The following is a 22,318-nucleotide window of genomic DNA, read 5'->3' on the forward strand; positions in this document are numbered from 1 at the left end:
CAGAGTACAAAAACTTCTCCATTAACATCATGTTCTCTTCAATTAGACGTGTCAAATTTCCCTGAAATCACAATATTCACTCTCGTATATATATTAACTATAAGTAATTATTCATTAAAGAGATCAGCGTCAGTCAAATCAAATGTTAGTCTGTCAGTAAAAGGAAATGACCGTTAATTTTTAAATTACGCGAGTGCGCGGCTTTCTGTGGAAGACAGGATGCACGTGCTAGAGAAGCGCGTGCAGATCAGAGGCGCGCAGTGAGGAAATATACAAAGACAGTGTTTATGGTATGGTCTTCTGACTACGCTTAACCTTGGCTTAATTTTGGCTATGAAATTGGAATTATATTATCATTATAATGCGATTTTACCACATTGATGTCTACACTTTATTAAACGCTTATTTCAGACATGAAATTCTGCACAAAAAAATGTTTATGATGAAAAAATGATACATTTTCGCATTAGAATAATCCGAAAAATAAAACCTAAAAAATAACCTGCAAGGAACGTTCTGGGAAGGTTCTTTTTAGGTTATAAAATTAAACCAAAAAATAACCTGCAGGGAACGCTCTGTGAACATTCTTTATAAGTTATTAAAAAGAGAAACTACAGGGAACGTTCCTAGAATGTACTCATTAGGTTCCCAAATAAATAACCAAATAAGAACCATATTGGAACGTTAGGGGAACGTTCTGTGTTTGCTGGGATGATCTGTGAATACGTCAGCTAATTCGGAGTTGACTCAGGCACTGGAATCTACTCTCGCTTACGACTCCGAAATCGCTTACGCATTCACACACGAATCGGTTCTTTTGGAGTCGACACCCAGTTACTAGAATTTCTCGTCTGGTTAATTAGATGGATGCGATTTGGCAAATGAACTTGGAAACAAATCACTCTGAATCACTACATGCCGTCTAAATGAAAAACAAATGCAGACAAAGTAAAGTGGGTGGCCAATAACAGATCCATTTGGGACACTGAGGAGTGGTAAATGAAAGTGTCTAAACACTATTTGACTTTAGTCCTGCCAGACATGCGAAATGTTTTGTTCTCAACAGATTTGCTAGGACATAGCAAGGCGTTTTTGTAGGGCAAGTGACTTGTGTCACCAACCTTGGCTGTTTAAATTCAGGGCTGTATATCACCAAATAATTTTATTTACCCTGGTCAGACTTTTGAAATGACTGCATGTCATTGGTAATTAAAGACAATTGAAAGTTCATGACAGTCATGTGACTGATGTGAGAAGTCCAATTATCTCAAGTAGTGCTCACTGCAGAGCCAAATGACCTCCAGCTCCCCCTCTCTGGATGTCCAGCTCCACCTCTGTGGAACTAAATAGGTGCAGTTATGTTTAGCCATAGGGGAAGGGGTAGGGTTAGGGTGTGGTTGGGGTGTCAACCTCCACCCATTACATCCTGTGAGGGGGAGCTAGAGCTCCAGCACATCCCATCTGGCTCTGAGCACCCTCTCTATTATCTGCCATTCATGGAAATAAAGCAACAACGTGAACGTGTGCTTCTCTGAAGGCAATATGTATGAAGATCATCCTGGTGTACGGTATGAGCAAGGTAAGATTTGGCACAATAGTCAAAATACTGAAACTCTGAGAACATTTACAAAAAGAACAGTGGTGGTATGTTTTTATTACCATGATGTAAGTCTATAATACCACTGTAATTTGATTATAGCCTATAGCACTGTAGACTGCCATATTCATATATGTGGTATGTTTACTTTACATAGTACGCTAAAGAAACTTAATGAATTACGTACAGACTTTAATTTAATTTAATTATTAATGCTGTAAATAACCATGTGCAACTCTTGAGTGGGTAAAGCTTTGCACGCATGCGCCCTAGTGGAAAACACAAATACTACATCTGTCTCAATTGCTTTGACTTGTTCACCGCTGGTTGGCGCTTATTCTACTCAGTATTTCAGGAAGTTGTTGCACTCCTTCCTATTAATTCGCTGTTTGACAACCATAGATATATATGGTTTGACAACAGCATTACAACATTTTTCCTTAAAAAACAAAAACCACCACAGCATTTACCAAACACCAGTTTGTCTCTACAGTATGCACCATTTCAAAAGGATACTTTTGAGGTGATTTTATCCTTTAACCAATCATGATACAAATTTGTGTAACAAATAAGAATCCCAATGTAACATATTTATATAACGCACTAACTGATCCAATCACAATGCAGATTCATTTGTGAAATATGCCTGTACATTTTGCAGCTCCAAAATAACTCGTATATGATATTTCAGAAGTATTTCATATCTATTATAACTATTAGCTACCCTTTACCTACAATTTATCAATGTGCTATCTGGTTTCGTGGCTTAGGGGATCTGTTGGGAAAGAATAAAGAAAGAAAGAAAGAAAGAAAGAAAGAAAGAAAGAAAATTGACTTTTAATGTTATTTTTATAATAAAGTAAATCTGATCCCACCCTTTACAGAAATCTTTAATTTTTAGATTTTATCTATAAAACTAGTCTATTTAGTTTAAAGTTGTTGTACCAGTTTGGCCCATAGGGAGGTTCCTGTTGTGTATGTCGTTTTTTTCCAGTGTACAAGCCTGACAGAGATGAATGAACACTGGAAACACAGAGAAGAGTCATATAGCCGTGTTCTTTGCACGGACCTGATTTATAACCTTTATTTATTTACGTTTTGCGCTCGGTAACATAATTTAGTTTAATCATTGATAGATAATGTGACGTGAAAAGTTTGGCCGGCGGAGGCGAGTGCAAAATCCACAGCGGCAGATGAGCGATGACACGCGGAGCGCAAAACCTGCGGAGATTTAAATAGGCTTCGCGCGGACCGTCACGCCACGGGACAGTCGTTTCACTCAACAGCAGCGGTATGCCACAAACTAGCTACTTTTGGGTTTCGATTGTTGGTTAAGGAAGGGTAATCTAAACTCCAGGCTTGGGTCTTCTGGGACACCGGTACAATGAGTAAACTCAGTCGTTTTAGTAACCTTGCCAAGTTTATCTCAAAGTCGCCTGATAATGGGCCAGTCAGTGGGGAACAGCTCTGCATGGAAGACTGCAAACCTGTGTGCCGCTGCGGGCCGGAACCATGTGTTTGTCCTTTCTCAACAAATAGAAAAGATGGATCCAAATATAAGGTTAGTTTAGTTTCATTCATGACAATTTGAACAGGACACAGGACAAGTTTCATTAAGAAAAAAATGTGTTCACGGTAAGATATTTTAAAAGTATATTTTAAAATTATTTTGTTTGCGTTACTTTTTTTTTTTAAACAAATAAAAGCCTAAACAGGCATATTATCTACGTAGCCATATGTATTATAGGGTGTACATACACTTGCCAAAATTTAGACACTTAAGCATCACAAAAGTGCTGTCTTTGTGTTTTCATTTTGAATTGTGTGTGTGTGTGTATATATATATATATAAAATCTAACAGTAGATTTTTAATGTTTTTTAAAGAAGTCTCTTCTGCTCTCCAAGCCTGCCTTTATTTGATCCAAAATGAAGAAGCAGTAATATTGTGAAATATTTTTACTAAAATAACTGCTTTCGTTTGAATATATTTTAAAATGTAAATTATTCCTGTGATCAAAGCTAAATATTCTGTGTCATTACTCCAGTCTTCAGTGTCACATGATCTTTAAATCATTCTAATATGCTGAATTGCTGTTTGAGAAACATTTATAATTATTATTGTTAGTTTAGTACTTTTTTTGGGATTCTTTGATGAATAGGAAGATACAGATATCAGCATTTATTTGAATTTAAAAGCTTTTGTAACATTATACACTATGCCATTCAAAAGGTTTTTTTGGAGGGGGGGGTAATTTAGCAAGGATGCTATATTGTCATCAAAAGTGATGATAAAGACATTAGAAAGGATTTCTATTTTAGTTAAATGCTGTTTTTCTGAACTTTCTATTCATGAAGAAAACCTGAAAAATTCTACTCAGCTGTTTTCAACATAATAATAATAAATGTTTTTTGATCAGCAAATCAGAATATTAGAATGATCTGAAGGATCATGTGACTGGAGTAATGATGCTAAAAATTCAGTTTTAAAATAAATCAAAGGATCAAATTTTAAAATATATTCAAAGAAAACCGTTATTTTAAACAGTAATAATATTTCAAAATTCTACTGTTTTTGCTGTACTTTGGATCAAATAAATGCAGGCTTGGTGAGCAGAAGAGACTTCTTTAAAAAACTTTACAAATTTTGACTGGTAGTGTACATGAGTATGTGTGCAATATATCAGTATAACGGTCCGTAGACACAAGTTCCAGTGTTCAGTAATCACAGCGTGCCGATATACAGCAATGTGGCAGGGCTACTTCTGTAATACTGCGTTTATACAACGGTTCGATGGCGTGAGTGTGTAAATACATAAGAAACAACTATGGAGTGTGTTTAACAACCCTCTTTTTTTATAAAACTACTTCCTTCCACTATGGATTCAAATCTCAAGTTGTCAGTTTAACAGCTGAGCCTAAGCCTCCGTTACTAATTCAAAAACATCACATTAGAACTAGTAACGGAGGAGCGTTTAGTTGCTTCATTAAAAGCTTATTGTATTACTCTATTACAAGTTCACTGTATTATTTAGAGTAGAGTATTATGAAAGAGAGATGGACTGAGCGATCGAATGAGCGAGCATTCATTCTTCAGCTCAATCTCATATTCACAATAAAACATTAGTTTGAATGAAAAACGAACAGTATTATTTATATTATTATGGTGGATTTGGGTGTCCACCATGACACTTACTGTGAGATAGTAAGTGGTCGAAACACTAATGTAAAGTACAAATAAATGAATCCAAAGTGATCAACATTCAATAGTGCAAAAGTAATTTGTCATAAAATAGTAATTCCAAGTCTTGTGATTGTTCAATTGGACAACCTTTTCTAATCTGCTCTTTCATGCTGTGCAATGGAAAAATTTTGCGCTAAACCTTCTGTGTGAGATTAGCAAGTGCTTTGTAGTGCCTCAGATTTAGAGCAAATTTGTTGGGTTCAGTTGAGTGCATATATGTGTTTCCATTGTTTAAATTGTCTTGAAGTTAGCATATGTCAATAATACAAAGTTTTTTTTTTATTTGTTTAGGAAAACGGAAGTCCCCCCGGAAAACTGGGACTCTGGAAAACATGCTTTTGATAATCTTGGCTATGAACCAGAGAGCCACAATGCACAGAAGCGCAATTTGGGCAACCAATTAGCAGTCAAGGAGAGCGAGGCGAAGATCCGGGTGCTGGGAATGACCTGTCAGTCATGTGTCCGATCTATTGAAGAGCGGATTGGACATCTTGAAGGTGTTGTTGGTATCCGGGTGTCTTTGAGCGATAAAGAAGCCTCTTTGAGGTTTAACCCTGCAAAGATAACACCAGAGGCTTTGAGAAAACATATCGAAGATATGGGGTTTGATGCTTCACTTCTGGCCGTGTCAAGTCAACCGCAGCCTTCGGTGACTGATTGGTCTGAGGTAACGTTAGGCGTTGAAGGGATGCATTGCGGGTCATGTGTGAAGAACATAACAGAGACTTTGTCGGGAGTGGTGGGTGTCAACTCTGTATTCGTTTCACTGGAAAAAGGAAGTGTGGACCTCAGATTTGACCCATCGCTGCTAACCCTGGAGACAGTTAAAGGGATCTTAGAGGAGATTCCACCAGGGAATTTTAGAGTTTCCATTCCTGGTTGGAAATCTAGATTGAATTCTGCCAGAATTCAGACTGTCACCATTAGAATAGAAGGAATGACATGCAAGTCTTGTGTTCAAGCCATAGAGGGAATGGTGTCCCAGAGAGCTGGTGTATGTGCTATTAAAGTATACCTACAGGAGAAGAAGGGAATCATAACATTTGACTCCAGCGTGACCTGTGCGGAAGAACTGCGGGCGGCAATTGAGGACATGGGATTTGAAGCCAGGCTGGATAAAGGTTGTGAATACATATCAAAATACATATCTTTCTCACAGGGACCATATGAAACTAATCCTTATACTTGATAAGTGAACACATAAAGCTCACTGTTTACGAAATAGCAACTACAGTTGAGGTCAAAAGCTTACATACAACTTGCAGAATCTGCAAAATGTTAATTATTTTACCAAAATAAGAGGGATCATACAAAATGCATGTTATTTTTTATTTAGTACTGACCTGAATAAGATATTTCACATAAAAGATGTTTACATATAGTCCACAAGAGAAAAATAATAGTTGAATTTATAAAAAATGACCCTGTTCAAAAGTTTACATACACTTAATTCTTAATACTGTGTTTTTTTTTTTGTTTAGTGATAGTTGTTCATAAGTCCCTTGTTTGTACTGAACAGTTAAACTGCCCGCTGTTCAAGTCCAACAAATTCTTTGGTTTTTCAGCATTTTTGTGTATTTGAACCCTTTCCAACAATGACAACTGAGGGACTCATATGCAACTATTACAGAAGGTTCAAACACTCACTGATGCTCCAGAAGAAAAAACAATGCATTAAGAGCCGGGGGTGTAAACTTTTGAACAGAATGAAGATGTGTACAGTTTTATTATTTTGCCTAAATATATGATATATAACTATTTTTTTTCCACTTAGTACTGCCCCTGAGACGCTACAGAAGATACTTACATGTTTCCCAGAAGATAAAATAAGTTAAATTTACCCTGATCTTCAAATTCAAAAGGTTTTCACCCCCTCGGTTCTTAGTGCATTGTGTTTCCTTCTGGAGCACCAGTGAGCATTTGAACCTTCTGTAATAGTTGCATATGAGTCCCTCAGTTGTCCTCAGTGTGAAAAGATGAATCTCAAAATCATACAGTCATTGTTGGAAAGGGTTTAAATACACAAAAATGCTGAAAAACCAAAGCATTTGTGGGACCTGAAGGATTTTTCTGAAGAACAGTGGGCAGTTTAACTGTTCAGGACAAACAAGGGACTCATGATCAACTATCACTAAACAAAAACAAATTCAGGTAACAACACAGTATTAAGAATCAAACATATGTAAGCTTTTGAAGTACTACATAAAAAAATAAACATTAACATTTTGCAGATTCCACAAGGTGTATGTAAACTTTTGACCTCAACTGGTTCTATTAAAACTTTTTGAAACATTGCCATATATTTATTTTTATTTTACTAAATGTGTAGTTTAGAGGCTTTAGTGCTTTAATCTTTCACTGACTGTAAAACTAATAGATATCACAAAATTGGCAAAATCTTTATCTTGTCTAGACAGCGGCTTCTCCTCTGCCAGCAAAATCTATCCAGAACAATGGTTTCCTTGGATACCACACAGGTTGCCATTCTAGAATAACATGAAGTGTTCTTGAATGACTTAAAATCCAGACATGGCAACCTTTAAAAGGGAAAGTGGGAGAGTTAATCAGATTAAAGGGGCTTTAGGCAGACTGCTCTCTCGCTCTCTCTCTTCAAAATGTTCATAACTTTAAACTGTGATCCTAACTAAACTTGAAGGCAAAAATACATAGTCTGTAGGGATATTAAAATCATTATAGCAAGCTATAATAAACATGTATTAAAATGACTGTGCATTCATCAGTTATGTTTAGTATACGAAACTGAATATCTTTCACACTTTTTTCTTTCTTTCAAAGGTTCTGGAAATCATGAAGCTTCATCAAGCAGTCACATGTCAAGTGCTTTAAAAAAGAAACATAGATCCAAATCCTCAGCAAGTGAAATAACCAAAGACAACCCCGGTGACTCAGAGGAAAGTGAGGCCCAGAAATGTTTTATTCATGTGACAGGGATGACCTGTGCATCCTGTGTGTCCAACATTGAGAGAAATCTGTTGAAAAACAAAGGTAAAATGGCATTAAAGGACTAAGTACTATATATATATATATATGTGTGTGTGTGTGTGTGTGTGTGTGTTGCTGAGCAGTGGTTTATATATGTGTGTTGATGTATGTCTAGGTATTAAATCGGTATTAGTCGCTCTGATGGCTGGTAAGGCAGAGGTGAAGTATGATCCACGGCTTCTGGACCCACCACAGATCGCCCAACTCATCTCTCGCTTGGGGTTTGGTGCCTCGGTGATGGAGAACACAGTCCAGGACGGTGTCTTGGATCTATCTGTGAGTGTCTGGGTGCATTTGTGGGTGAACCAAAAAATAATATATTCTTTTTGTCTTAAGGCATTTTGTTAGGTGATATGTTCTTCTTTTCCCCTTTTGGTATTTGTGACTGATGTTGGACCCTAACTGTAATTAATAATTTATTTAATGTTTTTAAAAATGTCTTTACCACCACATTATTACTAATTTATTATACAGTACCAGTTTTTAAACAGTAAGATTTTTAATGTTTTTTACAGAAGTCTTTTCTGTTCACCAAACCTGCATTTATCTGATCCAAAATACAGCAAAAGTAGTAATATTGTGAAATATTTTTACTTTTTAAAATAACTACTTTCTATTTGATACATTTTAAAATGTAATTTATTCCTGTGATCAAAGCTACATTTTCAGCATCATTACTTCAGTCTTAAGTATCACATGATCCCTCATAAATCATTCTATGCTGATCTGCTGTTTAAGAAACATTTATTATTATTATTATCAAGATTTTTTAAAAGAGCTGCATACCTTTTTTTCAGGATTTTTTACATGAATAGAAAGATCCAAAGATCAGCATTGTTCTAAAATAAAAAGCTTTTGTAACATGCACTTCTGAATTTTCGATTCATCAGAGAAACACAAAAAATTCTACTCAGCTGTTTTCAACATTATAAAAATAAATAAATAAATAAATAAATAATAATGATAATAATAATGTTTTTAGCACCAAATTAGAACATTTGAATGATTTCTGAAGGATCATGTGACTGGACTAATGATGCTAAAAATTCAGCTTTGAAGTCACAGGAATAAATTATATTTTATAATGTTCAAATAAAAAACAGTTATTTTAAATAGTAAAATATTTTGTTATGTTTTTGCTGTACGTCGGATCAAATAAATGCAGACATGGTGAGCAGAAGAGACTTCTTTAAAAACATCAAAAATCTTAAAAACTTTTGCCTGGTAGTGTATATATTATATTTAATATTTAAATATTACCTTATTTATTTATGTATTTATTTATTTACACTGTGGTAGTGATACTTTGTTGCAGTAATGAAGTTGTGAAAGTGAAATTAAATTAAGACAATTAATAATAGTATCATAATAACATGTTAACAATATTCATGATAATATAATTAAACAATAATACAAAAATTAAAACTAAAGTGTAAGTGCATGGACATTTATGGGTTTTTTCTCCCTTTTATTTCTGCCAAATATCATGATGGATTCTCTTTCCCCAGTACCTGAAAAAAAAAAAAAAAAAAAAAAAAATCACTGCTTGGATTGAAAAATGCCTGTATTTATAGAGCACATGATCTCTACGAAAGGCAATATATTTATGCATTGGAAAGAAAAGCGAAAGAAAAAAACTTTACTTTGTCCCCTTTTTTATATGAACCAGTGGGAAGAGAGATGAAATGGAAATCCTTATGAAGGCCTAATGTAGAATTCAACAAAAGAATGGTTTGATATAAGCAATTTATAGGCCTGTGAGCCTGTTTCATTCTTGGATTTCATTCTTGACACTGATATTTCATCAGGTCACTGGTATGACATGTGCTTCCTGTGTCCATAACATCGAAAGCAAACTTCTGAGGACAAAAGGAATAATACAAGCCTCTGTTGCTCTGGCCACAAACAAAGCTCATGTGAAGTTTGACCCGGATTTAATAGGCTCTAGAGATATCATCCGAATTATTGAGGTAAAATATTTATATTATTAAGAAGGATTTAATTAAGTGATAATAATAAAGTTATTTCATTGTTGTATTGTTGTTATTCTTATTCTCTCGTTTCATTTGTCTATTCTGTCTTTGTTCTCTAGGGTTTGGGTTTTGGAGCGTCTATGATAAAAAATGAGGGATTGAACAACACACTAGACCACCGAAAAGAAATTCGACGGCAAGTGTCATTTTTTAAAGGCGTCATCGGATGCTAAGTTCACTTTTACATGCTGTCAGAACATTAATGTGTGTTGGCAGTGTATGTACAAATCTACCCTGTAATGATAAAAATCCATGCAGTGGTTTTTAATTAATCTGTAAAAATAATATCCCCTTTTTCAAATCGAGCCATTCTCAGATGCCTGTTGTTGTTGCGTCACACCCACAGAGGCCGCTCCCATAGTTGATTTACATAGGCGTCTTACCTCCGATCAGTTGTAACAGTCCAACCTCCATGTTTTGATGCCAGAGCAGGGATGTAAGTTAAACAAGAATTGAGCAATTGAGTTGTGTTGCTGGATGTAATAATGAACGTAGTGGTCGTCATTTACTCCTGATATCTGAGCCGCTGAAGATGCAGTGGATTACGTTGTTTGTGAAGGGAATGCGCCTCCCGATCTACATATATCCGTCTATGTTTGCGTGAATCATTCGTGATCCAGCTTCACTTACAGCAGAAGTGAATATAAGGGTTTTTTTTATGAATCTTTGCGATCGCCTTTCCTAATAATGTGCTAGTTAGCAAGTTTAGTGGCTAAACACGGCTAAATGCGGCTAAAGTAAACAGGCTCGTCACTCCACAGACAGAAGAGAGGGGCGGGGCGAGCAGAGCTCATTAACATTTAAAGCAGCCTTGACCAGAATGGGATGATTTTTGCAGAGCTGATTTTGGCAAGGTAAAAAGGGTGTTGTTTTACACAACCATTGAGAATTTTTAACCAAAGTATATTATAGACTTTTCATTAAGACCCTAAAGAATCATTTCAACTTGTGGAAACTGGGCATCCGATGACCCCTTTAAAATGTATCCTTACTTACTTCTGTGTGTGTGCATGTGTGTTAGAGAGAGTGTAAGTTTATGTATTGCTATAAGTTATTGTGTAAACTGATCTGTACTGGCAGATGGAGGAAATCGTTTCTGCTCAGCCTGGGTTTTGGGGTCCCAGTGATGGTTCTAAGGTTCTACATGATGGCGGCGGACAGTCAACACAAGGAACATGGTGGTTCTGTGGTTTTGGAACAGACCTTCCTACCTGGTCTTTCCATCATTAACTTCATCTTCTTTGTGCTCTGCACAATTGTTCAGGTATTTCCACTGTAGGTTTTAGAGGAACTGTCCATTTTTTTGTGGGCATACCAGGTTCTCATGCAAAATTTCAATTTCAGAATTTCGTCTAGCCTACAGCGTGCATTATTATGCATTGTTTCATGTGTTTTATGCAGGTTGATTTTGTTACTCTGAAATAGGATTTAGTGTAGTGTCACTTCTAGTGATGTAATATCTAAACATGATGACTAAGAACAATATAAATATATAAGAATTTAATATATTAGTATTCCTGTTATGGCAAAGCTGAATTTTCAGCATCATTACTCCAGTCTTCAGTGTCATTCCAGTCTTATTCCAAAATGAATCTGCAAAAATATTAGATATTTAGTCATTCAGATTTAGTGTCTATTACATGTGTAGTATTTATCATATTAAGGTCATACATAATAGTTTAAATTACAGCTGATGAAAAGTAATAGATTTAAAATGCATTTATTTTATACTAAGTATAGTTCAAGTCTATATATTTACTGACATATCGCTCAAGACTTACTGATATAAAAATTGTAATTAAAAGTTATTTGGAGTACTACTTGTGCACAATGCACATTTGTTAATATTAAGCCTAAAGTATGTTTTACTGTCACTATTGATGAAAATTGTATGATCTTTAAATAATATCGGTCTTTAAATGCAAAATATTTAAAGTGCACCGAAAGTGTACATGCAGTAGTTCCTTAAGTATATTTTTAATTGGACTTCAGCACTACTTATGCACAATTAAAGTGCATTAAGTACAAAATTAGTTGTTCCAATTTAGCAGACTTTAAATATACCAGTTTAGTATACTAAAAGTACAATTGTAGGGTATTAAGTACATAATATGTAAATGCATTCGTAGTATACTTAGCATGAAATAAATGTATTTTAAATACAGTTTAGTATATTTATTTTTCACTAGAGGAATAATCAGTAATATAGTATTTCTCTTTTTTTCTGATTCTTTTTTCCTATTTAGTTTATAGGTGGCCGATACTTCTACATACAAGCATACCGTTCGCTAAGACATGGTGTAGCCAACATGGATGTGCTCATTGTGTTGGCGACTTCCATTGCTTACGCGTATTCAATCGTAGTGCTGATCGTAGCCATTATTGAAGAAGCCAAAGAGAGTCCTCCTACATTTTTTGACACTCCTCCAGTGCTTTTTGTGTTCATCGCTCTGGGACGCTGGCTGGAGCATATTGCAAAGGTAAATGGACTCTCAAATATAAAGTACTTATGGTTCAGAGGGCAGTCAAATAATGAGTCTCTCTTAATTATTAGCATATCAACATATAGCATATCATACATACATACAGGTGAGGTCAAAAGTTTACATACACCTCGCAGAATCTGCAAAATGTTAATTATTTTACCAAAATAAGAGGAATCATACAAAATGCATGTTATTTTTTAATTTAGTATTGATGTGAATAAGATATTTCACATAAAATATGCTTACATATAGTCCACAAGAGAAAATAATAGTTGATTTTAATAGCTGAGCCTTTTAACCTTTTGTAATGGTTGCATTTGAGTCCCTGAGTTGTCCTCTAAATACAGTTATTTTTGGAAAGGGTTCAAATACACAAAAATGCTGAAAACCAAAGAATTTGTGGGGCCTGAAGGACAAACAAGACACTCATGACCAACTATCACTAAACAAAAAAAACACAGCTGTGGATCATTCAGGTAACAACACAGTATTAAGAATCAATCATGTGAAAAGGGTGTGAAAAGGGTTTGAAAAGGGTCATTATCTTCTCTTGTGGACTGTAACCGTTTTTTTATGTAAAATATATTATTCAGGTCAGTACTTAAGTAAAAAATAACATGCATTTTGTATGATTCCTCTTAATTTGGTGAAATAATTAACATTTTGCAAACTCTGCAAGGTGTATTTAAACTTTTGACTTCAACTGTAAAAGTAGGAAGCATCATGGTGTATCAACAGTAAACATGCATTCTGACATTAACTGGTGCTTTGGTTAACAAAGTGATATGAGCTTTAAAAATAACCTAATGTAGTCTATTGTTGATTGGTCATCCTAATGTATTTTACATCAGTCATATTAAATTAAGTTTTTAACTTAAAAAGGCAGTTCATTTAAATGTTACCATAACAATGAAGCATATCCACATTTTAATATCCGCTTATTTTGATATTTTCCATACAGTCTAAATTATAGCAAGCTGATAAGGCCATAGCACAGCACTAGCCTGTACACTGAGGTTTTTGGTTGTTTTAAAAATGCAATTTTTGCTGCTAATTAACTCGTTATTCCAGAAAATTTAAGTTTATACATTTAATTTTATAAATTTAATTCTGCAAAAAGAAGTGGTTTATGACCATGTGTTTACTACTCTATGTCTGGTGCTGTAATTGTAGTTAGTTATATACTTTATTGTTCAGCCTTAGCTGAAAATTGGTCTTTGGTCTGTCTTACATACAACAATGACAATGCAATTCCACATACCCATACAATCCACACAGCACATCAAAAAAATACTTCATACATTCACCCCTTCTAAACCCAGTCCTACCCTTTATTTAAAAGACCTATTGCATATGGCAAAAAGGTTTGTTTATATATTACTTTGGTTGCCTTTGGTAGCTTTCCTCCTAACTGCTATATCATACAACTGATCAACTGATTTAGCTTAGACTCTGTTATTAGACTCACTCTTTCATGTACTCTGTCACTGACTTTCTTCATGTGACGGAGTTATCATTATGTTATAAAAATGCTGAAATAATAAATTGCTCTTTGGAGATCTGATGACTTTTCTCAAGCTGCTCTTTTGTTTAATCAGTAACAAGAACAGCCACAAAATATATCCAGCAATGTGTGTTTTGATAATACACAAGTTTTTTATGGTTTCACTATGTACAACGGCTTTGTAGTATAAAAGTTAGAATAAGGTACACATTAGTAGCTAAAGTGCACTACCTTTTGAAAGAGTGGCAGCTTTTGCACCATTTTTTTTTTGTGTATGCAATTTAGGTGTGTGTTTATCTAAAAATAGATCATACCACTACTGTACAACAAACTGGCAACAAACAATGAATACAAATAATGACACAGTAGCCTCGGTGAACAAAAAACAGGTGGTCTTAAGGCTGGACTGTGTCTGTCGGCTTGCTATTTAATGAGAAAAACATGATTTTTTGGTTTTATTTTTCCTTGCAGAGTAAAACATCTGAGGCTCTGGCTAAACTGATGTCACTTCAGGCCACAGATGCCACTATAGTTTCCCTGGGGAGAGACAACACCATCATCAGGTTCACTTCACTCTATACAGAAGTCATTATATGTGACCCTGGACCAAAAAAACAGTCTTGAGTAACATATTTAAGTACTTAAGTATACTTAGGTTTATTTGTAGCAATAGCCAAAATACATTGTATGAGTTAAAATTTTTCTTTTATGCCAAAAATCATTAAGATATTAATTAAAGATCATGTTTCATGACGATATTTTGTAAATTACCTACTGTAAATATATCAAAACTTAATTTTTGATTAGTAATATACATTGCTAAGAACTTCATTTAGACAAATTTAAAGGCTTTAAAAGCTAATAATTAAATAGGTTGATTATAACAGGGGTCAGCCACCTTTTGACATGATTTTGACGTTGACATGATTTTTTAATTTCGCATTTTGATATCAGCCACCATACATGTATCAAATGTAGTGTTATCAAAATGAACACCTTAACTCCTGTGATAAGTTTCTCTCCCCAAGACCCCATCCTCCAAGGACATGCCAGCAACTCTGAACACACACAATGATTGACAGGCAGGGAGCATTTCTGACAAAAATAGGCACTGCTTCTCCAACTCCTCTTTTTTCTGTTTACAGAGGGCTGTCACAGAGACAGCTATGATTTCCCAGGGCACTTTTCAATGACATCTGCCAGGTGTTAGGGACACTGCATGTACAATATATATATAAAAACTGTATCGCACCTTTATTTATTATCAAAACAAGTATTAAGCATTGAATTTGAAAAACAGATTCTAAATGCATTTTATTTGCAATATAAACCTTTAAATTATTCATTTAAATAAACATTTAATACCAGCAATTATTTACACTATTATTACACAACGTTTGGAGTTGGAGTATATGTATGTGTGTATAGATAGATAGATAGATAGATAGATATAGATATAGATATGTGTATAATTTTTGAAAGAAGTCTCTTTTCACTTGCATTTATTTGCTAAAATTAGTAACAACAGTAATATTTTGAAATATAACAAATTCCAATAACTCAAGAAACTTTAATTTCAAATTACAATTTGTGCTCAAGAAACTTTGATTTCAGTTAATTATCAATGTTATTTACTTCATCGCCTAATCAATTAAGTGTTCTTGCTGAATAAAAATATCATTAAAAAACATTCTTACTGAATTCAAATGTTTGAACAGTAGTGCATATTATATCGATATTTTATTAATTTAAATAAATTACAGAATTTACAGAATTTGAGACATTTTTACTGCACTATATTTTGTAAACCTGCTTTAAAACAACATCAGTGTATGCAATAATATACTATAATAAGCATATACTAATAAACAAATTAGCGATTAATCTGATCCAAAATAAAAGTTTGTGTTTACATAATATATGTGTGTGTACTGTGTATATTGATATGTATATATAAACGCACACGCACACACACACACACACACACACACACAGACACACATACTTTTTCTTCAAACTCGCTAAAATACCAGCCTCAGCCCAATCAGAAGTACTGGTACTTACATAGAAACCTATACATCTGAGCCTGATAAAAATGCATTTTTTAAAGAAAGACGTCAGATGGATTTAGCTGGTTTTGCATCTGAACGCTTCATATATATATATATATATATATGAAGCGTTCAGATGCAAAAGCCTCTGGTGCTGGTACCTGGTATCCAGCGCTACTTTTTATTCTGTACTGTGCTCTCAGTGTAATAACGAAAACATTCATTTCAGTGAAAAAAGTAGTCCCAAAATTCTCAATTTCAACATTTAAAACAACAGGGCCCTACAATCTTTTTCTTTTTTTCCCAGAAATTCCCAAAAAGTTTTAATAATAATTGTAGTATTTTTTTTTTCTAAAATTAAGTGGTTAATCTTGTAGTAATATTTATTTTTATGATTTAATTGTTTCATTTAAATATGGCAGAAATAGGAATATATACAGAACTACATTTTACTGTACAAAAGTAATACAGGACTTCTATATTTCTGTTACATGTTAAACTGTACTTTTATTTTAATAGGTTGCCGTTTAATTTCTGTTTGTATACAGTATGATATGATGCTAGTTTTCTCTGTAAAATTCACATGAAGTGACTCTCACAGCAAGATTAAGTTCTTGTGTTCATGTCGTCATATAGTGAGACGCAGAGGCCGGAAATCACTGTGAGCGTCACGCGTGCTTCAGTATTTGTGTAGTAAACAAAACCGCGTCTCTGCCATTCATACATACAGAGGCAAACGAAACATTCATATTTAAACCGTCTTTTTGCGTTGCAATATTCACAGACACTAGTGCATATTGCAATCCGAATTAAGTGACAGACCAACTTGTAATTTATTTATCTAAAAATCGACAAATTCCTTGGCATTCTGCGCTATAGAGTAAATGCCATTTTTATGAATGGACTCGCAATCCTGTCCGTGTTTTTGGAGGAGGAAATATAGATGCGCGTCCATGTAGAGGTTGGGGTATTGCACCCCCTAATATAATAATAGGGGAAACACTGTAACACTGTATATATGTGTGTGTGTGTATATATAAATATATATATATATATATATATATTATTTTTAAGGAATATATGTAATATATATAATATAACTTATTTATAAATATGAATATATCCTAATTATCCTAAATATACTAAATATACACATTTCTGTGTATATATTTTTATATACATATAAATATAGGCCTACACAGTACACATGCATGTATTATGTAAGTACAACCCTTCATTTTGGATGCGATTAATCATGATTAGTCGATTTGACAGCTTTAAAGTAAATACTCCAATACAACAAATTCTTTATTTACAAATAATTATTAAGTGGCCAAAAAGCAAAAAAAAAAAAATGAATTAGTGCAACAGCACTGCTGTGAGTGCGAGAAAGATGTTGGTTCAGTTAAATAGCTAGCAGTACAAATGGATGCATGCTTTGGGTTGTCAACTTCTGAAATAGAGTTCAGCTTTCAAAGGAGCAGGATTGAGCACCCATAAATGAATTTCTCTAGCTCTAGTAGAACCTCAGAATACCAAATGGTGTTGATTGATGTGTGTGCTGTGTAGCTCAAGACTTATAAAACTAAACTGTCACTTTGCTGTCATGTGTCAGAGAAGAGCAGGTTTCTGTGGAGCTGGTGCAGAGAGGCGACGTGGTAAAGGTGGCACCAGGGGGAAAGTTCCCTGTTGACGGGAGGGTCATTGAAGGCACATCAATGGCAGACGAGTCCCTTATCACTGGTAAGACTTTGACTCAGTCAGCGGGGGTTTGTGTGGATTAGGATGTTAAATATATCTACATTTGTAAACAGTGTCATAGTGCATACTTTGGGTTTTCCCAGTGATTTACTTGGAAAAGGAAAAGCAGCAGTACGTCATGTTAGTTTGCATTTAAAGGTACAGTGTGCATATTAAGCCGGGATTAAAAAAAAGATGCCAAAATTACACAAATCAGCTTTGTTGAAGTTCATTTTTCATATAGACTGAGTGTTATGCCTGCTCCATTTCAAAGCATGATTTTTGGTTTCTGGCTTCACCTCCTCTTTAGCTTGTTCTGCTTTTTCCTAGTGATCTATCATGTTCATTAGTTACACTGGCATTATATTGCCCCAAAGGTCCAAAGCTGCCTGATGGATATGAATCTGAAATCCTAACTGAAAGTCTATTTGTCATTCCAGGGGAGCCGATGCCGGTCATTAAGAAACCAGGCAGTTGTGTGATTGCAGGCTCTATTAATGCTCATGGAGCTCTGCTAGTGGAAGCCACACATGTAGGGGCAGAAACCACACTCAGCCAGATAGTCAAACTAGTGGAAGAGGCTCAGACATCAAAGGTAGCTCTTGTGCACAAACATAAAACACACACATACTGTATGCACAAACCAACCTTTTAGTGCAGGGGTTGTGAGGGAACTGCAGGGGGTTCACAAGTTGATAATAATTAAATTAAATGTAACATTAAAGGGATAGTTCACCCAAAAATGAAAATTCTGTCATTGATTACTCACCTACATGTCCTTACAAACCTGTAAGACCTTCGTTCATCTTCAGAACACAAATTAAGATATTTTTTGATGAAATCCAAGAGCTTTTTGACCCTGCATAGACAGCAATGCAACTGACATGTTCAAGGCCCAGAAAGGTAGTAAGGGCTTTGTTAAAATAGCCAGTGTATCATCACTGGTTCAAATGTAATTTTATAAAGCTATGAGAATATTTTTTGTGTACAAAGAAAGTAAAAATAACAACTTTGCTTCATTAAATTACGGTTGAACCACTGATGTCACATGTACTATTTTAATGATGTCCTTACTACCTTTCTGGACCTTGAACGTGTTAGTTGCAATGCTGTCTTTGCAGGGTCAGGAAGCTCTTGGATTTCATCAGAAATATCTTTATTTGTGTTCCAAAGATGAACAAAGGTCTTACAGGTTTGGAACAACATGAGGGTGAGTCATTAATGATATAATTGTCATTTTTGGTTGAGCTATCCCTTTAAGTGAAAAGCTACATGTAATGAATCTATTATTAAGTAACTTTAAACAGTCAGTTCTGGCCACAATAGTCCATACAAACATTAAATGAATGACATTAAATGATGGACTGCAGCTGTTTGAATTACTTGTGATGTTTTTATGAGCTGTTTGAACTCTTATTTTCACAGCAAATTTTAATTTTTGGTAAACTGCTCCCTTAAAATTAAATATTTCTTAGTTGTATTTATGTGGAAGGAAGAGAATGAAACAATAACATGTCACATGTAAACTCTAACAGCACTCATTTTGAAACAATCATTCATGTTTCTCCATAAATTTTTGATTATGAAACATGTTAGTTATTATTATGGAAGGTTGTAATTGTGTTGTTACCATCCTCTTCTCTTAAAAGGCACCGATTCAACAGTTAGCTGACAAACTGAGTGGCTACTTCGTTCCATTCATAGTGGTCATCTCCGTGCTGACAGTGGTTGCGTGGCTCACTGTTGGCTTTCTGAACTTTGACATTGTGGTGAAGTATTTCCCTGTGAGTTACTGTAATTCATGAAATGACATTACAGAAAGATCTGTGTGTGAGTAAAAAACAAGGAAACATCTTTAACCTAAGTATGATCTCTGCAGGATTACGACCAAAACATCCCCCGAACAGAGGTGATCGTTCGGTTTGCCTTCCAGGCCTCCATCACAGTTCTGTCTATTGCGTGCCCCTGCTCTCTTGGTCTGGCGACCCCCACTGCTGTTATGGTGGGCACAGGGGTGGGCGCTCAGAATGGCATTCTCATAAAGGGAGGAGAACCTCTGGAGATGGCTCACAAGGCAATGCTCAATCATAAGTCCTTCTTTTAAGTCTGTATTTATTAGGTTGTAGTGGTATCTGTAGGAATTTTGCTGGATATTTTAATGTATCTACGGTATATATGCTAGTGTTTAAAAGTTTTTTTTAAGCTTTTTTAAGTTTTCCTTTTATTCAGCAAGGATGCATTAAACTGATCAAAAGTGACAGTAAACGTTTTTTTAATAAATGCTTTTCTTTTGAACTTTCTAGTTTTTTTTTTACAATAGCATATTACAATGATTTCTGAAGGGTCATGTGACACTAAAGACTGGAGTAATGGCTGCTGAAAATTCAGCTTTGCCATTACAGAAATAAATTACATTTTAAAATATATAAAAATGGCAAACAGTTATTTGGATAATAATATTTTAATGTCATATTTCATATATTACTATTTTTTTAGTTTTGATCATATAAATGCAGCACTGTTAAACATAAGAGACTTCTTTTTTTCTTTCAAAACTTAATTTGCTCATTTTTGTTTTTTCATAAACATTAAAAAACCTACTGATCATAAACTTTTAAATGGTCATGCCCAGTGTTAGGATCATTTAGTGTCCATCTGGCAACATTTAGATACAATTTTTACTAGTTTTACTACTATTTTGAATAATTTTTTATATTTTCTGTCTTCATTTTAATTTTAAGTTAAAGTTTTAGTAATTTTGTTTAATGTTTCTGTAATTTTTATTATATGTATATTTTTAAAATTCATTTTTAATACATTTTAGTTATTTTAGTCAATACATTTTTAGTTATTTTAGTTATTTAGCCAAAAATACATTGTATGGGTCAAAATGATCAATTTTTCTTTTATGCCAAAAATCATTGGGATATTAAGTAAAGATCATGTTCCATGAACACATTTGTAAATTTCCTACCATAAACATATCAAAACTTAATTTTTGATTAGTAATATGCATTGCTAAGAACTTCATTTGGACAACTTTCAAGGCAAATTTCTCAATATTTAGATTTTTTTTGCACCCTCAGATTCCAGATTTATAAATTCCAGGGTTATAAAAAAAAGATACAAAAATAGAAACATTTTCCTTATTGGAATATATATATATATATATATATATATATATGTAATTTCCAGTAATGAAAATGTTTCTACTTTTTATCTTTTTTTATAACCCTGGTGTATAAAAATCCAGCATAGTATCAAAATATGTATATAACATTCTAAAATAATTTTTTATCATTAATATATATTACTATTTTACAAAATTCTGTGTTCTATTTTTACATTTGTATCTGTATTCATATATTGAGTGATAAGATGCAGTTATGAATATACCTCAGACAAAAATGTTCAGATTCTTTAAGGATTTACTGGATAGTCTCTTAGAATTTGACTCTCTTCCTTGCTGTTCCTGCAGGTTAGGGCTGTTATGTTCGATAAGACGGGCACCATCACTAATGGTGTGCCGCAGGTGACCCGAGTACTGGTCCTGTGGGACCGAGCAAGGCTTCCTCTCCGGAAGGTTCTGGCTGTGGTGGGCTCCGCTGAGGCCAGCAGTGAACACCCGCTGGGCATTGCTGTTGCCAAGTATTGCAAAGAGGTTTGGGAAAAGCAGCAGACACAACAAACTTTGAAACTTCAGTTTTATATGATGCAGCCTCTGGGAATTATGTGCCATACATACAAAGTCCCAAAATTCAGGAAAACCTGTTTTCCATCCACTTCTAGTTAAAGCATCTGTTTATATAAATAAAACTACTCTTAGGTGTTAAAGGAGGTTTCTAAATCGGTTTGTCTGCTTCTAAATCTGTTTCTCTGTAGGAGTTGGGAACAGAAACTCTGGGCTACTGCCATGACTTCCAGGCTGTTCCTGGCTGTGGAATCAGCTGTAAAGTCTCCAACATTGAGGATCTGCTGCAGAACAGCCCAGAGACACAAGAAACAAACACATCCAATGCAAAGCAGACACGACTTCTTGTTACCCTCCAAGGAGCCACCACAGATGAGAGCAGTCTGGTGGCAGACACAGATTCAGGGTCAGGTAAGGTAAATGTGTGTTTTTGCTGCCTCCTAGTGTGAGTTTTGTGCATTACTCTGTGCATTTCCAGAGCCTTTTTGTTCAAATATTTTATATTAAATTAATAATTAAATGAATATTGATTTGTATGCTACCAAGACTGCATTTATTTGATGAAATATTATTACAATTTAGAAGAACTGTGTTCTATTGTAATATGTTTTAAAGCTGCATTTTCAGCAGCCATTACTCCAGTCTTCAGTGTCATATGATCCATCAGAAATCATTTTAATATGCTAAGTAGATGCTCAAGAAACATTTCACAAACATTAATTTTCAACCTTGATAATAACCATTATTAATAACTGAACACCAGATTACACTGTAAAAAATAAAAAAACACAATTTAAGTCAGCTTAACATAATTTGTTACCCTGCTGCCTTAAAATTTTAAGTTGAGTCAACTAAAATAAGTTTAGTCAGCTTGAAATGTTAAGTTATACTAAGTAACAACTTAGATATTTGTGTTTGCTAAACTTAACAGATGGGTAAGTAACCAATCTGCCTTAAAATTTTAAATTGAT

General features: G+C 34.4%; 1 protein-coding gene across 1 annotated transcript in view; it reads left to right on the top strand.

Annotated features, from left to right (window-relative positions):
- The first annotated feature begins 2,610 nt into the window (after positions 1 to 2,610).
- Positions 2,611 to 22,318, top strand: part of atp7b (ATPase copper transporting beta) — a 30,448-nt gene continuing 10,740 nt past the window's right edge. The window contains 16 exon segments of the mRNA XM_051112346.1: positions 2,611 to 3,158; positions 5,131 to 5,142; positions 5,144 to 5,960; positions 7,636 to 7,845; positions 7,958 to 8,118; positions 9,651 to 9,812; positions 9,935 to 10,011; positions 10,956 to 11,139; positions 12,122 to 12,355; positions 14,337 to 14,428; positions 17,532 to 17,659; positions 18,097 to 18,251; positions 19,306 to 19,440; positions 19,536 to 19,730; positions 21,135 to 21,317; positions 21,539 to 21,758. Of these exon segments, the coding sequence (XP_050968303.1) occupies positions 2,982 to 3,158; positions 5,131 to 5,142; positions 5,144 to 5,960; positions 7,636 to 7,845; positions 7,958 to 8,118; positions 9,651 to 9,812; positions 9,935 to 10,011; positions 10,956 to 11,139; positions 12,122 to 12,355; positions 14,337 to 14,428; positions 17,532 to 17,659; positions 18,097 to 18,251; positions 19,306 to 19,440; positions 19,536 to 19,730; positions 21,135 to 21,317; positions 21,539 to 21,758 (3,142 nt within the window). The 5' untranslated portion in view covers positions 2,611 to 2,981.

Source organism: Labeo rohita, chromosome 6, assembly GCF_022985175.1.
Source record: "Labeo rohita strain BAU-BD-2019 chromosome 6, IGBB_LRoh.1.0, whole genome shotgun sequence".
Taxonomy (NCBI): Eukaryota; Metazoa; Chordata; class Actinopteri; order Cypriniformes; family Cyprinidae; genus Labeo; species Labeo rohita.